This window comes from Tachypleus tridentatus, chromosome 3 (assembly GCF_004210375.1).
Source record: "Tachypleus tridentatus isolate NWPU-2018 chromosome 3, ASM421037v1, whole genome shotgun sequence".
Taxonomy (NCBI): Eukaryota; Metazoa; Arthropoda; class Merostomata; order Xiphosura; family Limulidae; genus Tachypleus; species Tachypleus tridentatus.
The window spans coordinates 95,381,621-95,400,247 of NC_134827.1; the positions used below are offsets into that span (position 1 = coordinate 95,381,621).

Genomic DNA, 18,627 nt, shown 5'->3' on the forward strand with positions numbered 1-18,627 from the left:
AAAAATAAAACTGTCATGTTGAATTCTGGTTTGTGCGAGATTTACGTCACAGATTTGTACGTAGAACAGATAAATTACTAGTTCGACTAATGTTAGGGAAAAACACTTGTGAAAGTCAATCGACACAATATCCAATCGTAGTTATAAAACTATTAATCTATATACTTCTGTTTATATATTATCAACTCAAACTGAGTGGAATATGAAATAATAATTATGTGTTTAGCAGATTTTAATTGTGCACTAATATATACAAAAGGAATTTTCCTAGTAATATGTATATTACACGTAACAATATCTGACAGACCTGAATGTTATATTACTTTTCCAAATTATTATTCCAGTATTTAGAATTTTGCGAAGATTTATTACTGGTGTTCTTTCTTTGCATTGACTGAAACGTTACGAAACTAAAAATATCGGTTAACAACTTCCGGTGTTCTAGTTTCAATGCTGCATCACCCAAAAATGTTCGCACGCACGACGTCATTAAAAATATACTCAAAAGCAGGTTTGGTTTGTTTTAAATTTCGCGCAAAGCTACACGAGAACTATCTGCGCTAGCCTCCCAAATTTAGCAAGGTAAGACTACAGTGATGGCAGTTAGTCATTACCATCCACCGGCAACTTTGAACTACTCTTTTACTAACGAATAGCGAGATTGAACGCCACATTATAACACCCCATGACTGAAAGGGCGAGTATGTTTGGTGTGACGAGGATTCTAACCTGCGACCCTCGGATTACGAATCGAGTGCCTTAACCACCAGGCCATGTCGGGCCCTCACAGACAGAAAATCCTAAGACATAATTCTAAAAGTAGGCTAAGTTTGCATTGTCGTTTTACTTAGACTGAAATGTTTACAGTATTAACCACTACATCAGTGGGTTTATAAGTTATCTATATGGAAACCCACACTCCAACTACTTGATCCAATTCTGTTTAACCGAAAAACATCAGACACTACTACGCTCATAGGCCCGGCATGGCCAGGTGGGTTGAGGCGTTCGACTCTTAATCCAGGTTCGGATCCCAGTCGCACCAAACATGCTCACCTTCCCAGCCGTGGGGGCGTTATAAAGTGACGGTCAATCCCACTATTCGTTGGTAAAAGAGTAGCCCAAGAGTTGGCGGTGGGTGGTGATGACTAGCTGCCTTCCCTATGGTCTTACACTGCTAAATTAGAGACAGCTAGCGCAGATAGCCCTCGAGTGGCTTTGCGCGAAATAAAAAAACAAACAACCAAACTATGCTCGTATGGTAACACTATATAACAGGACTACATGATTATTCCAAGAAAGGTGAAATCGCAGTCTGAGAGGTGCAAAAAATATATGTCAATATTCGGAAAGAACGGCCTTCAGAGACAAGGCTGTGAAAACAAAATGAACGTTACATGGGCAGCAGTACTCCTAGTTCATCCCAAACAAAACATAATTCTCTCCTTAAAAAAAACAAAAACATCTTTGTTAGTATAACATTAAAAACGATATCACCCATCTTAGAGGAAGGGGGGATAAAAGAAACTTTGTTTTACTCTGGGAAGTTAAGAACTAACGAGTGTCAAGTATTTAAATATAGTTCACACTTCGTGTTAATGGGCTGTCATCTCTAATTTGACACTAGTGTAATAAACATAAAACGAACTGTAGGACACTGAAGGACACGCAAAAATAACAAATAAAAAACGCTGCATAATACGTTTCGTGTTTCTATGTTTGTACAATTCAAACAACTATCCAACAGTGTAACTCCTAACATAACAGGTGCCGGACACAGTTTATCGTCATGACTAGAAACGGATAACAACATTTGTTGGAAAACGCAAAGCAATATAATGAGCTATCTGCGCTGCACCCAAAGTATCGATACACGTGAAAGCTACATAAGCACTAGCCGCCTCTAATTTTGAACCAAGAGACACGAGGTGAGGTAGCTAGCCAATCGTAGCTACCACTTGCTCTTACGCTGCTCGTATAGAATAGCATAATTTGACTGTCACTCTTATAACGGATCATTCTCGAATTCACTGTTTCCGAGACTAACTATAGTGCCACTTATTTAAAAAATAACGACAAGAAATTTAAATGTCGAGAGCACTATGAAGAATCAGCCATTACAATTTTCCATATCTTTGCATCAAATATTATCAACTTTATACTAATCTATGTCTCACTAAAACCCGAAATTAAAAACACTAAGTTTAACACACTGTCAGCGGTCACGTCGTGTTGTTGTTGTTTTGAATTAAGCACAAAGCTACACAATGGGCTATCTGTGCTCTGCCCACAACGGGTATCGAAACCCGGATTTTAGCGTCATACCGCAGACTTACCGCTGGGCCACTTGGGGGACTACAACGTTTTGTACTGGTGGTGATAGTTTTTACACGAATAACCACGTGAGAATAATAGTTATACAGCTTTTTGAAACATACAAAGTGTTCACTGTAAGGTTTACAAACCGCCACAACCTTGTACGTGAAATGTGACACACCTTTTGTGTATGACATATAACACTTTATTGTACTCTTACAAACATTAATTAGTTAGTTAGTTAGTTATCACCATTAGATTCCATCTAGGAACATAGGGCCGCAATCGCTTGCGGATTCTTCAACAAGTATTTAAGTGAGTAGGTTGTTAGCCCACTGCACCGAGCCGTCCCTAATTTAGCAGTGTAAGACTAGAGGGAAGGCAGCTAGTCATCACCACCCACCGCCAACTCTTGGGCTACTCTTTTACCAACGAATAGTGGGATTGACCGTCACATCATAACGCCCCCACGGCTGGGAGGGCGAGCATGTTTGGCGCGACGCGGGCGCGAACCCGCGACCCTCGGATTACGAGTCGCACGCCTTACGCGCTTGGCCATGCCGGGCCTGTGTGAGAAGGAGAGATAAAAATGACTGAATGGTAAGAAATTAGATACAACATAAACATTAATTACACGTGTATATTTTATTTATCCAATCTAAGTGAAACAATCACTGTCCTGCCGTACTTAGGGAGTGTGGGCCGGTGTTTTATCCACTGTGGTCATCTCAAACTATCTTGAACCAGGCGATCAAAAGACTAATATCTGAAGAAGGCAGTAAATAATATATCGTCTTAGTCTGGTATATTAATGGTAACCCACCTGGCTGTATTTCTTTAGTAATTACCGTGTTATAGATACAACATATCATTGCTAGCAACATACCATTTCCCAATGGTGGTTGAATATTCTTGTCTTCTACAGTTTAAGGTGTTTTTTTTTCTTTAACGGTTTCAACCAGTTTTTCGTTCCGTAATTTGTTTTTTCCATCTAACTTGCAATTACAAATCCTCTGTTTAGGCTGCTTAAAAAATAAAATTGTCGTATTATTTGACTCGATTTCTTTAGAAAAACTGATATCAGTGTTCATCGCAAACAAATCCAGTTCCCCTACAATGCTTCCAATTTTCATTACCCGTTTCCAATTTTGTTGAATTTAATCTCTAACACAGGCGTAAACAGCTCCTAAACTTCTGCACTTTTTCTGCTAGATGTAAAGCCTGCCAAGGGGAAATTTTTATACCAAAGATTTACTTAGCACCAAGAGAAATCAATATTTACAATAAATGTGGTTTTAAGAGACATATCACAGTAATAAAATTGATGTGATTAGAAATTAATTGTGTTCAATGAATTCTGGTTGGAGACACTGTTTAAGTAGATACTGTTCATGACAGACTTTGTTTTCTCAAAGCTAGAAGGTCTTTTTAAGTTTCTTATGCCTGTTTATGGACGTCAAAGTTCCAAATGCATGTTGAACAGTCAAGTTTGGTAGGCTTTGGTTTTCTTTCATTTTTGACGGAATTTTATAGTAGTTTTTTCATAATTACTGAAAGAACCAAAATTACTTCAATTTTTTATTTTTTGCACAGCTTCATATGGATCTAATGTTGTTTCAAACTATCACTGTACACACCTATGCCTCATCTAATTAGAGATACTTCAAAATACGAAAAGATTAAACATGTTAAGAACAAATCTGATATCTCTGATGGACAGCTTCTAAAGACAGAGCTTTCTATGGGGGTCTATCCCCCTCAAAACATTCTGGAAGACACAACCCTGTTCAGTAGAAGGCTTAGACAACATTTTTTTCCGGATCCTATCAAAATCTTGTCTGAACTTCAGCCCCGATGGTAAGAAAAGAGATATGATACCACTCGAATAACCATGAATCACCAATTTTAATATTAAAGTTGGTTTAATGTTTGGTAGAAGTGTTAAAACGAATAGGTAGTATTACAAGTGACACATACACAATACTACGGTGTCCAAGAACTTGACTAAAGTGTAATATTTCATTTCATATCCTTCTGATCCATAGCTAACCAAGAGATGATCCAGGGTTGAAATGAAACAAATTGAACGCGTTTTATTAATTTTCCATTCTAGCCACGGTTACACTGACAAAGCTAATTTACTTGAGAATAATTTATAATAATCCATTACCAATGCAAACGTAAATCAAAGTTGTTAAGTAACTGATAAACCTTAAAGTATATGCTTTCGTTAAACAATACATACAAGTTAATCATTTCATTATCAGAATAAATATGATTGCTTTTTGTTGTTATTAAGCACAAAGCTACACAAAGAGCTCTCTGTGCTCTGCTCACCACGGGTATCGAAACCTGGTTTTTGGCAGTTAAAGTCTGCACACACACTTCTGTGCCACTATGGGGTCTCTAAAATGGCACAAGAGATATTCACTACATACGGGAATTATATACAGTAATAAATACTAATTTTATAAAGAATAGTGTTTGATGTAATTAAATTTAAAAATGTTAAAGAAATGAAATAAGCAGTGGTATGTCTGCCCGTTAAATATATATGTATATATGTGCATATTATATTATACAAATATATGAAAATACATTTGAATAATTGGTCCATACTGGAGAGTATTGTCACTGATCAAAGTCAAACTATATGCTGTAACAAAACTTGGTTTCAAACCAAGGACTAAGTAACACTTTCTAAAAACTGTCAAACATATCCCAGGCTTTTATGGATTGATACACACTCACATACACAGCTTTACACTGAAAGTTTTGAGAGAGAATTTTTGCACAATTACTCAAAGGACAAACTGCACACAGCCATCCAGTATTTTGAATTAATGGAGGTAAGGCAGCTGGTCAACAACATCCACCGCCAACTCTTGGAATACTCTTGTCAGACTGAATAGCGGGGTTTGAACGTCACTCTTATAACTCACCATTGGTTTCAAAGTTTTTTTTGTAGCAATGGGCCACAAACCATGAACTCTCTGTTCCATATTGAAATTAGCTACTTGTTGAACCCTGTCCAGCTCTGCATTTATAAAAAAAAATATTTGATAATGTTTATCTTTAAGCCTACTTCTTACTGTAGTCTAACGAGTCCTTGTCATTAAGACAATTATGGACATCATAAGATTTCTTTGATCAACTATCAGTGGGTTGAACTTCATATGATGGGATTCTGAAAGATTTCCTTCTGTTGGAATATATCCCAACTAAATATCTCTCATCACTATGTGAGCTGCTGGAAAAGGCCTAATTCTTTATGTAAGAAACAAACAGAAAACCAAAACCATAATTGTGGCATGTGTTGTTTGCTATGACAATGATAATGAAGAAAGTTCCAAGTTCTTGAGAGGTGTTAACCTTCAAAGTAACGACTGTTTATCGAGCATTCATTACTGGTTAGGTCGAAATTTTGATTATACTGAGCAGTTTTATGTTTTTGCTTGTTACAAGAATCAGTGTATAGAGTTGGTTTGTTTTGAATTGTGCACAAAACTACACGAGGACTAGCTGTCCCTAACGTAGCAGTGCAAGACTAGAGAGAAGACAGCTAGTCATAACCATCAACTGCCAACTCTTGGGTTACTTTTTTTACCAACGAATAGAGGGATTGATCAAAACATTATTACGCCTACAGCTGAAAGGGCGAGCATGTTTGGTGTGACGGGGATTCAAACCAGTGACCCTCAGATTACAAGTCAAGCGCCCCTAGCCACGACGTGTAATCAGTGTATAGAACTGGTCAAGCAACAGGGTGAAATCCGAGTTCATTTTACTTATTGTAAATAACAATTTCCTACAGTCGACAGTGGAGGTCAGTTATATCACAAGACTGGTGGTACGTTTTGTTCCAAATTTTAATGTATGGTTCATATATCATTAAATACTGATAGTTATAACCAATAGATGTGGGCCTGTACGAAATTTGGTACATATAAATAAATTACGAAACTATGTTTAAAATGACCAAGGATTTTATAGAAACCTATAATTATCTTTTACAAAAATATCCAACATTCGCGTTTTGAACTGCATTATCCAACATTATTAACCACCTGCGTGTACAACAAAATTCTAGTTTTCAAGTATCACACGTGTGTAGACGAGACTATGCCCCACCCCTTCACAACATCCTCTCAATTTATTCGGGGGTGTTAAGAATGAACAAAATGTTCTTATGGGAACTCAAATAAAACCGGTTAGAAACAATAAAGATTTGGTTTTACAACAGGGAGCGTGAAAAGGTTTTCTTGAGTTAGCAACCGTGTAACTGCCATTACTTGGCAAGTCTGCGACCTCGAAAACGTTGACAGTTTAATCAGTATCCCGAAACCGAGTTCTCAACAAAATCTGCGTGTAACGTGACAGCTGTGTAATGAAATAGACACCAGTGATCACCATGTGTCAGCAGTCCTAATATCACTCACCACTGTGGTAGAAACACAGAAGGCTTGTTCACAGAAGGTTTTGGATACAAGTGTAAAGTTAACCCTACAGATAAATACATATGTCAGTTAAATAAATAAAAATATTTTATCTGCTCACATTTTAGGAAACTTGTTAGAGTGTGCGTTTTTTTATCGCAAAGCCACATCGGGCTATCTGCTGAGTCCATCGAGAGGAATCCAACCCGTGATATTAGCGTTGTAAATCCGTAGACTTACCGCTGTACCAGCAGGGGACAGATTTGTTAGAAGTACAACATTTTTTCTCTCTGAGTGTTTACACAGTATCACATAGCGATATTTTTTTCATATTATCGATTAATTCTACCAAATTTACAACTTAGACGTCAATGTCATCTGTTTTATTTTGACATACAATTTCTGCTATCGCAGTAGTTAAAAACAATCTACTTGAGGCTTCATCACATCGATTTCTGTTTCTTTCTGTGAAGTTAAAAAACAATTCGATGACTTCTTGTTTCTTTGCTACACCGATTGGTCGGTGGAACTTCGAAATTTTCTCTGAAGTTGCACTTTGTGAAAAAAATTCGGCAAAGGCTAAGACATTATACTAATATAGGTGTGAAGCCACACCACGTCACTACAGTCCATGTCGCCATGTTCTATCATATTCTAACAAATGACAATCGCACATTTCAATGTTGTACTTCTGCAGCGTAAATTCCACTACAAAACTTCCTATAATGTCCACATTTCACACTGTTTAATACATTACACTAACTTTCCGTTTATACCAGTCGTGCACCGCCCACATTACACGCCAGTTTTAATACAATATACTCAACCTTACGTTCACACCAGTCTTGCACTGCCCACATTACACGCCAGTTTCAATACAATATACTCAACCTTACGTTCACACCAGTCGTGCACTGCCCACATTACACGCCAGTTTTAATACAATATACTCAACCTTAAGTTCACACCAGTCGTGCACTTCCCATATTACACAGCTCAACACTATTTTTTATGTAATTAATTATCTTACCACTAGGGTTTATTACGTTAACAATCACCAACTTGATTGGTTTTCAGTTTTTTGGAATTTCGCGCAAAGCTACTCGAGGGCTATCTGCGCTATCCGTCCCTAATTTAGCAGTGTAAGACTAGAGGGAAGACAGCTAGTCATCACCACCCACCACCAGCTCTTGAGCTACTTTTTTTACCAACGAATAGTGGGATTGACCGTTACATTATAACGCCCCCACGACTGAAAGGGCGAACACGTTTGGTGTTACGGGGATTCGAACCCGCTACCCTCAGATTACGAGTTGAACGCCCTGATCACTTGACCATGCCGGGCCTAATTAAAATAAATGTTGTTAGAACACTAGTTACTAACTTCTATCACTGTAACCGTTTTCTCCAGTAACATGTACTAGTTGTACTACAATAGGAAACAATAATATTACGACGTATTAATAAACCTGACGTATCCATCGTTAATGAAGTATTGTCAATCGTAACATTATAACGCCCCCACGGCTGAAAGGGCGAGCATGTTTGGTGCGACCTGAATTCGAACCCGCGACCCTCGGATTACAAGTCGAACACCTTAACCACCTGGCCATGCCGGGGCCTGTATGTTGAACATTTCTTTTTTGTCATTCAGTAAATGGACAGATTTGATACTTTCTGTTAACGAATTTTTACTTTTAGAGGCAGTTTGCTGTATTCTGTATATCATGTGGCACTTGTACAGGATTGTTAATACGTCATTTCCTGGTTTGTTTGTTTTTTTTAGTATCTCTTCATTTCACCCGACAAAACTGATTCTGTACAACAGATTCAAAGGGAACATTTAATAAAATTAACCTGAATTACTTGCAGGTTTCTCTAATATCCGAAGATATTTTATAATTATTTTTATAACAGAAAAATGTACAGCGACATATTAGAAACAGTAATAATCAACTTTTATAAATAAAGCTGTTTAAGACTTTCTAATTTACAGCCTCTGAGCTCTAACTACAGAACCAAAAACAAGTATGAAAAAATATGCATGTTTCAAAGATTCTCTTAAAATCGACCATTCTACACATATCACAAAAGGACAACTCACAACTTACCTTCGCCTTCTCGCAGGGCTTCTATTCTGGCCTCAGCTTTGGCCTTTCCTATCTAAGACATTAAACATACACAACCATTAACGTAACACACACTTTTTTTTATGAAGTACAGAAGAGATAATTTTAAAAAATACCTTTAATTTATATACCAATGGGTCACATATCACATGCACTATGTCCAGATAATGTGTCCAAATTACCGCTAATGCATTATCCCAAGTTTAGAATATCTTCCCACACACACTGCTCAGTCCCTCCTTCGCGTTGCCTATAATACTCTCATTTCTTCTCAATTTGCCCATACAACCTGCTTCCCTTCACTGTACAGGTTAACTGTCCCATATATAATTGTCCCCGAACAAACTCAACTTATGGGCTCTACAAGCTCTTCCCAGGTCACGTACCCTCCACCTCCACTCGGTTAGATTGCACGTCCCACATCAAACCAGTTAATATTGTATATACAGAGTACGCCTTATATCTTCTAAAATTAGAATAGCGTTTCTTAGAGTATGTTGTTACATTCAAAATGGTGTGTCTTCCGTGTTTACGCAACTATCTCATACTAGTACTTAACTCGTTACTGAGTCGCACACTTCTGTGTTCTACAGCTCATTTTTTATAACTGGATTCGAAATACTGTTCAGAGATAAAACACGAAATCCTTCCTGGTTAGTACTGATATATACACGTTTATTTCTTGCGCTAAGTTACATTTTAAGGTAAAACACGTGTTTCAAAACTGTTTTAACTTAGTCTGACATAATATTGAGTATGCTTTTTTTAGAATCAAACCCAGGTTCTACCTGATTTGGCCCGGCCTCATGGCCAAGTGGTTAAGTTACTCGGCTCGTAATCCGAGGGTCGCGGGCTCGAATCCCCGTCACACCAAACATGCCCACCGTTATATGTGACGGTCAATCCCACTATTCGTTGGTAAAAGTTGGCTCTAGCTACCTTCCCTCTAGTCTTACAATGTTAAATTAGGGGCGACTAGCCCAGATAGCCCTCGAGTAGCTTTGTGCGAAATTCAAAACAAACCATCTGGTTCTGCACGGGGTAAATAAGCAGACGAAACTAAAGCAATACAGTACAATTAAACAGAAATAAGATATTGTTCTCCTTCCAAACCATAGCAGTCAGGCGGCACTGACTGGAAAACAGTTTTGTAGGGTACTTTACATGTTTATTTGTTAAATATATGAAAACTACTATAACGTATCGTTTGTCTTTAACTTGTGAAAGTTTTAGTGTTAAGTCCTGGCGAAAGGTTAGTTTAGTAAAGCAAAACTGGATGTCTGTCCTCAGAGATTTGTCATCATACTTTTATCAGCCCTTAAAACGAAAAGATGAAAACACTGCCCTTTTATGTCAACATCCTAGAATATTAATGACGTGTTTTTATCATCGGTCAAGAATTCAGTTCAACGAACTGGTTCATACAATATCTCTTCCAAAACATATAGTACGTCCACAGAATGAACGGAAGTTTTGTCTCCTCACTTAACCACAACGAGTCATTCTTGCAACTTTGTAGAAAGCGTTTTTCTCAGAAGTGTCAAGTTTCCTTGAACTTTTGGAATGTTGACCATGGGTACATTACACCATTTAAAGTCACGAATAGTGATACACAAAATGGACTGTCAGTTCTCAAGTTGCAAACTGGTGGATTTATCTACTTGTCAAAAGAACTCTTACAGGTGAGGTAAAAGTAGTACGTTATTATGATAAATTTAGGGCTAAAAAATGACCCTAATCTTACTGCAGGCCCTTCATTTACGTTTTACTCTGCCGCTTTGCAAGAAGTCTGACACTTATCAACAGTTAGTACGAAGTAACCCCCTCATTCGTGATGGACTGTAGGGGTCAAGTCTTATAACGAACAATCAATATTTCAGTACAGATTTGTAATACAGAGCACAATCCTCTTACAGTGTCATGGCATGTTCTACAAATCACACAGAACGTCCAAAGATAAAAAAATAAAATTGGTACACCTGAATCATGATAAATTCACTTTCTGCACACCAGGGGTGAACCCTAAACGTGAAATCGGGTAAAGACCGACACAATGGAGTTTGACAAAAGCTAAATCTGCAATAACATTGTTGGTATAAATATTTCCCTTTTAATGTTGTTTTTATTTCAAAAACTATAAATTATTTGGTAAGATATGTTTTTTGGATATTAGCATCTTTTGATAAAAAACATCACCTTGATCTGTCGTGTATCAAACTTATAATGCGCTAAAATAGGAAAAATTTCGGTTTTATTTGTTTGTAATTAAGCACAAAGCTGCACAATGGACTATCTGTGCTCTGCCCACTACGGGTATCAAAACTCTGATTCTAGCATTGTAAGTCTGCACATATGCCGCTGTGCCACTGGGTGACGAAATATTTTGGTTTGGTTTGGTTTGAATTTCGTGCAAAGCTACAAAAGGGTGTGTTGGTGTGTTTTTCTTACAGCTAAGCCACATCGGGCTATCTGCTGAGCCCACCGAGGGGAATCGAGCCCCTGATTTTAACGTTGTAAATCCGGAGACTTACCGCTGTACTAGCGGTGGGCAGCTACAAAAGGGCTATCTGCGCTAGCCGTCCCTAATTTTGCAGTGTAAGACAAGAGGGAAGGTAGCTAGTCATCACCACCAACCGCCAACTCTTGAGATACCCTTTTACCAACGAATAGTGGGATTGACCGTAACATTATAACTCCCCCACGTCCTTAGCTTAACGTTTTTGGTTTTCAACAAGTATAATTATAAGCATGCTACATCATTTATATGCAAAAACGGCTCGTTTGGGTTGAGAAAATATTTTACATAGAAGAGCGAACAACGTTTCGTCCTTCTTCGGTCATCGTCAGGTTCACAAAGAAAGAGATAACTGACCGGAAGCTGACCACATGTTTGAAAGGGGTTGTGTAACTGAGTGTCGGAATGTAGAGGGCGGTATTAGATGCTTGAATATATAATTTTATTTATTTTATTATATTAATATAGGTATAAAGGCGTTCCTTTATATTGGTTTATTTTGGGTTTAAGTTGTTGTATAAGTAAAGCTTCTTTAATTTTGCGTTTGTTTATGTTTATTTCTTTATTTAGTATTTGAGTGTTTTCTATGGTTATGTTGTGTTCATTTGACTTGCAGTGTTCGAAAACGTGTGAAGGTGACGTTTTATGTTCTTTGAATCTGGTTTCCATTTTTCTACTTGTTTCTCCAATATAGAAGTCGTGGCAGTTATCACATTGTATTTTATAAATAATGCTGGTGTTTTATACCTATATTAATATAATAAAATAAATAAAATTATATATTCAAACATCTAATACCACCCTCTACATTCCGACACTCAGTTACACAACCCCTTTCAAACATGTGGTCAGCTTACGGTCAGTTACCTCTTTCTTTGTGAACCTGACGATGACCGAAGAAGGTCGAAACGTTGTTCGCTCTTCTATGTAAAATATTTTCTCAACCCAAACGAGCCGTTTTTGCATAAAAAATTTCTCAACAAGTGGGTTTCTCGGCATGCTGCATCAGTTTGTAAAAAAGCGTTTATACCATAACCGATGTTTCACGCACGCTCTTATGAAGTTCACGTTGAAATCAGTTAGAAAGTGTCTCGACTATCTCATTGAAGCCGGTGTAGATAGCTTGGTTGCTTTGCGCCATAAAACGCCAACCAACCAACTCATTGAAACCGTAATGGAGAATCGTTAGCTTGAACGCAAATAGCTTAGTGTTCTGAAGTAACAGGTCATATTTTATTGAATTTCTTAACACTATAAACTCTTAGTTTAGTTTACTTCATCTAATTACAAAATTTCAATATATATTTTTATTTATTCCATTTTAAATTTCACTGAAAAATATTTAACTTGAATATCATGAGCATTTTTCTTGATAACGTTTAAGGCCACAACTATTATATAGAATATATTATTGAAACGCGTGCGCCATCTATTTATTTTTATATTAACTATTTCTAAAATGCTTTAAGAAACAAAAGTAACTCGTAGTTTTACTCATCAATGAGTATCTACAGTTTAGTTATTTAACTAATACATATTTTTACTGAAATAAGATTAGCAAAATATAACAAAATGTTAAAAGTAAGTAATGCATGTTAAGTTTAGTTTGTGTTTGTTTTAAATTTCGCGCAAACCTACACGAGAGCTATATGCGCCATCATCTCTGATTTAGCAGTGTAAGACAAGAGGGAAGGCAGCTAGTCATTACCACCCAATGACAACTCTTGAGCTACTCTTTTATCAACAAATAGTAGGGCTGACCGTAGAATTATAATGCCCCCACGGCTGAAAGAGCGACCATGTTTGGGGTGATGAGGATTCAAACCCGCGACCCTAAGATTGCGAGTCGAACGCCTTAACCCACCTGGACATGGCGGGCCATTGCTATTAGATTGTAAATAATTTTTATAAAACTTGTTCATAAAACATTTATTTAGATCTGCTTTTGAGAAGGAAAATTACTCATTATTTTCAGTCACATGACAGGAATTCAGCTTGTGTTAATTAAGAAATAGTAATACGTTACTTCATATTACTACAATTACACTATGTAACACAAATTGTGTTCCTGGATAATATGTGTTATTTCTTAACTGCTTACGTTGTAAAAGTACAGAAAGTGACCATTATTCCCTTCAAACTTTGCTTTTGTGACCTGGATAATGAAATTTAGATATTAACCCTATTTTCTGTGTAAAAACGGACAAATTTGCACATTTTCATTTACATAAGGTCTGAATAAAACAACATATGAATCAAGATTTACATGTATTTATACTAAAGTTATACAAAAATGTTTAGAAGTGAGTAGTTTTTCGAGATTTGCGACTGTAATGTAAATCACTTTCACGTATCAGCCACCAAATATAGTCTACCATCATGTTTTCGTTATACGCTCCCAGGTCACAAAAACAAAGTTTGAAGAGAAACATAGGTCATTTTCATTTACTTTAGGCATAAGCAATTGGGAAATAACATTTTCTGTCCAGGAACAAGAAAAAGTAAAAATAATACATAGTGTTATCGACAGAACTCCTAATAACACACATATTCATGCACTAACTTATTTGTGGATCTGTGACCTTTGGTTGAAGGTTCCATTACACACACACACACTACAAAACCATCATTAATATTGTAATTTATGCTACAAATTACTGTTGAAATCTCCTATCTGTTTCATATACAAAACGAATTATTCTACTTAACTATTTTGGTCATTTCTTTCCAAAGAGTCTTGTAACGAGCAAAAACATATGTTGTAATAAGTGGACCACAACAGTATTGAACAGTATAAATACAGATAGTTAACATTAGGATTAAATCCATTGCAACAAGTGGCTTAATAATTTCACAATGTGTTCAGCATCTACAAAACCATCAGGATGCATGAATCATTGCGCAGGGAACGTTTTAAGACATTTCCATAATCCAACAAACAAACAATAACATCTTCAGCTTCGAAAATTTCTCTATATTCAAAAGATTGAAAGCTTTACGTTATTTATGGTATTACAGAATATTCTTTGAAATACAGCTTATACACTTTGCTTTAACTTCATTAAGTATCACACAAATGCATCAACTGTCCAGTTACAAAGTTTTCATCTTACCTCTGTCTTTCGAATCATCTGATGAAGCTCTTCGATTTTCGCTTCTGGATCAATTTCGGTTCCAGTTCTTTCCCCAATTAAAGACACTGAAGACTGAATAGACACAGTTGCTTTGAGTTCTCTTTTTGTTTTATTTTTTACATGTAAAATATTGTGTAATCATATTGATTAGTTACTCATTGTTAAGATTTATACAAACAATGAATCTTCCTACGTGGAACAATACTGTAGGTGTCCTCACTGATTTTTAATCTTCAAATAAACAAGAATTACATATAATTATTAAACCTTTTTTATCATTTTTTGAGAAAATAAATTACAACGTTTAATACTTCTAAGTGCAAATGAAAAAGATATACACAGACTTTACATGCAGAATTAAAGTTACGTGATTTAAACAGTTGATTTTGTAAAACTAATTTAAAGTGATATATAAAGATTTGATGTTGTAAAAATGAATTATGGTAATTCAAACACAGTCAATATTGTAGAACTAAATTAATGTGATGTAGATATAGTTGATACTTTAAGACTAAATTTGTGTGATATGGAGAAAGTTGATGGTAAAGTGCTAAAGTAATGTGATTTGTTTTGTTGTATGGCCAAGAAACACAGAATGACATAGAAGAAACGTGGAATAACATACAAGAAACATGGAATGACATACAAGAAACATGGAATGACATACAAGAAACATGGAATGAAATACAAGAAACATGGAATGACATAGAAGAAACATGGAATGAAATACAAGAAACATGGAATGACATAGAAGAAACATGGAATGACATAGAAGAAACATAGAATGACATACAAGAAACATGGAATGACATACAAGAAACACAGAATGACATACAAGAAACATGGAATGAAATACAAGAAACGTGGAATGAAATACAAGAAACATGGAATGAAATAGAAGAAACATGGAATGACATACAAGAAACACGAAATGACATACAAGAAACATGGAATGACATACAAGAAACATGGAATGACATACAAGAAACATGGAATGACATACAAGAAACATGAAATGAAATACAAGAAACATGGAATGAAATACAAGAAGCATGGAATGACATAGAAGAAGCATGGAATGACATAGAAGAAGCATGGAATGACATAGAAGAAACATGAAATGAAATACAAGAAACATGAAATGAAATACAAGAAACATGGAATGAAATACAAGAAACATGGAATGACATACAAGAAACATGAAATGAAATACAAGAAACATGAAATGAAATACAAGAAACATGGAATGAAATACAAGAAACATGGAATGAAATACAAGAAACATGGAATGACATACAAGAAACATGGAATGACATACAAGAAACATGGAATGAAATACAAGAAACATGGAATGACAGAAGAAACATGGAATGACAGAAGAAACATGGAATAAAATAGAAGAAACATGGAATGACGTACAAGAAACTGAGTCTAGACTGAAAAGTTTTGAAAGGAACTGTTTAAAAATATTAACAAAAATCAGATTGTTTGATAATGTAATAAGTACTACGAGAAAGAAATGGACAACAATAAATCTTATAAAAACCCATGTCGTATAAGTGAAGATACCATGGGCATTTTATGAGAATGACAGAGAATATATGCAAGACAAACGTTGGGTGAATAAGAGAATTAGAAGAAAGTGCTGAGGAAGACCAAGAGATATTTAGCACAGAACCTTACAGAGGGATACAAGAAAGATAGATCTGGACAGAAGACCAAATGCAGTGGAGAGTCTTCATAGGTGCCCTATGGACTACTTGAGGACTGGAAATTAATGTAGTATTACTAAGTACTAATATTGTAGAAATAAATTATGATGGTATCACTACAACTAATATCAGCTAAATTAATGTGACCCAAACTGAAGTGGTATTGTAAAAATAATTTAATTTGGTATCACTGGAGTTGATATTGTATTGTAGAAAAGGTGATTATTACACGTTTGACTTAATAGATAGACCATATTAATTCCAGTATATTTGAACATCTTTACACAACTGATTATAAAGTTAGAAAAAAATAAACTTTAATGACCATATCTCTTATTTCACCAGTTGTCACAAACCATTTTAAAATTTGATATAACATTATTATAATAATAATTCATATATGAATAAAAATAGAAGTTTCTATTGTAAGTATACATGTATTATTACTGGATTTATATACTTTGTAAGCAGGGCAAGTACAGGGTGGTCCAAAAGTTTCTTTTGTATTTTAAAATTTAATAATAAAATAACTAAAGAATTACAACCTCACACTTTTCAATGTGTTGTAGCTCAACTCAAACAATTTTTATTATCATGTTTTATGGTGTGTTTTTTCACTCCAGCGAATAGTGTTAATCCATAAATTGGAAGCCATGCAAGAAAGGTTCAGTGCAATAGATTGGTTGGGATGGCACTATTTCATGGCCTCTGCATGCATCAAACATCACTCCAGTAAATTTATTTCTTTGAGGATTAAGATAATTGTGTATCATATAACATCACAGAGATAAGGAATAACGAATGTCAAGTAACTAAGGGCTAAAATCAAATATCAGTTAAATGTGCTGCGAGTCACTATCATGTAACTAAGGGTTAAAATCAAATATCAGTTAAATGTGCCATGAGTCACTATCAAGTAACTAAGGGCTAAAATCAAATATCAGTTAAATGTGCTGTGAGTCACTATCATGTAACTAAGGGCTAAAATCAAATATCAGTTAAATGTGCCGTGAGTCACTATCAAGTAATTAAGGGCTAAAATCAAATATCAGTTAAATGTGCTGTGAGTCACTATCATGTAACTAAGGGATAAAATCAAATATTAGTTAAATGTGCTGTGAGTCACTATCATGTAACTAAGGGCTAAAATCAAATATCAGTTAAATGTGCTGTGAGTAACTATCATGTAACTAAGGGCTAAAATCAAATATCAGTTAAATGTGCTGCGAGTCACTATCATGTAACTAAGGGTTAAAATCAAATATCAGTTAAATGTGCTGCAAGTCACTATCATGTAACTAAGGGCTAAAATCAAATATCAGTTAAATGTGCTGCAAGTAACTATCATGTAACTAAGGGCTAAAATCAAATATCAGTTAAATGTGCTGTAAGTAACTATCATGTAACTAAGGGCTAAACTCAAATATCAGTTAAATGTGCTGCGAGTCACTATCATGTAACTAAGGGCTAAAATCAAATATCAGTTAAATGTGCTGTGAGTCACTATCATGTGACTAAGGGCTAAAATCAAATATAAGTTAAATGTGCTGCGAGTCACTATCATATAACTAAGGGCTAAAATCAGATATCAGTTAAATGTGCTGTGAGTCACAATCATGTAACTAAGGGCTAAAATCACATCAGTTAAATGTGCTGTGAGTAACTATCATGTAACTAAGGGTGAAAATCAGATATCAGTTAAATGTGCTGCGAGTCACTATCATGTAACTAAGGGCTAAAATCAAATATCAGTTAAATGTGCTGTGAGTAACTATCATGTAACTAAGTGCTAAAATCAAATATCAGTTAAATGTGCTGTGAGTCACTATCATGTAACTAAGGGCTAAAATCACATCAGTTAAATGTGCTGTGAGTAACTATCATGTAACTAAGGGTGAAAATCAGATATCAGTTAAATGTGCTGCGAGTCACTATCATGTAACTAAGGGCTAAAATCAAATATCAGTTAAATGTGCTGTGAGTAACTATCATGTAACTAAGGGTGAAAATCAGATAGTTAAATGTGCTGTGAGTAACTATCATGTAACTAAGTGCTAAAATCAAATATCAGTTAAATGTGCTGTGAGTCACTATCATGTAACTAAGGGCTAAAATCACATCAGTTAAATGTGCTGTAACTATCATGTAACTAAGGGTGAAAATCAGATATCAGTTAAATGTGCTGCGAGTCACTATCATGTAACTAAGGGCTAAAATCAAATATCAGTTAAATGTGCTGTGAGTAACTATCATGTAACTAAGGGTGAAAATCAGATATCAGTTAAATGTGCTGCGAGTCACTATCATGTAACTAAGGGTGAAAATCAAATATCAGTTAAATGTGCTGCAGAGTCACTATCACATATCAGTTAAGTGTGCTGTGAG

At 35.6% G+C, this 18,627-nt stretch overlaps 1 protein-coding gene across 5 annotated transcripts in view; it reads right to left on the reverse strand.

The window, feature by feature from the left end:
- Window positions 1-18,627, reverse strand: part of LOC143247508 (F-BAR and double SH3 domains protein 2-like) — a 102,578-nt gene that overhangs the window by 25,350 nt on the left and 58,601 nt on the right. For all 5 annotated transcript variants that reach the window (XR_013026592.1, XM_076495751.1, XM_076495752.1 and 2 more), the window contains 2 exons: window positions 14,510-14,602; window positions 8,864-8,915 (listed from right to left, as the gene is read on the reverse strand). Coding sequence is in view for 4 of the 5 variants with exons in the window: in XM_076495751.1 (XP_076351866.1) it covers window positions 8,864-8,915; window positions 14,510-14,602 (145 nt within the window). In the remaining variant the exon portion in view is untranslated. The remainder of the gene's footprint in view (window positions 1-8,863; window positions 8,916-14,509; window positions 14,603-18,627) is intronic.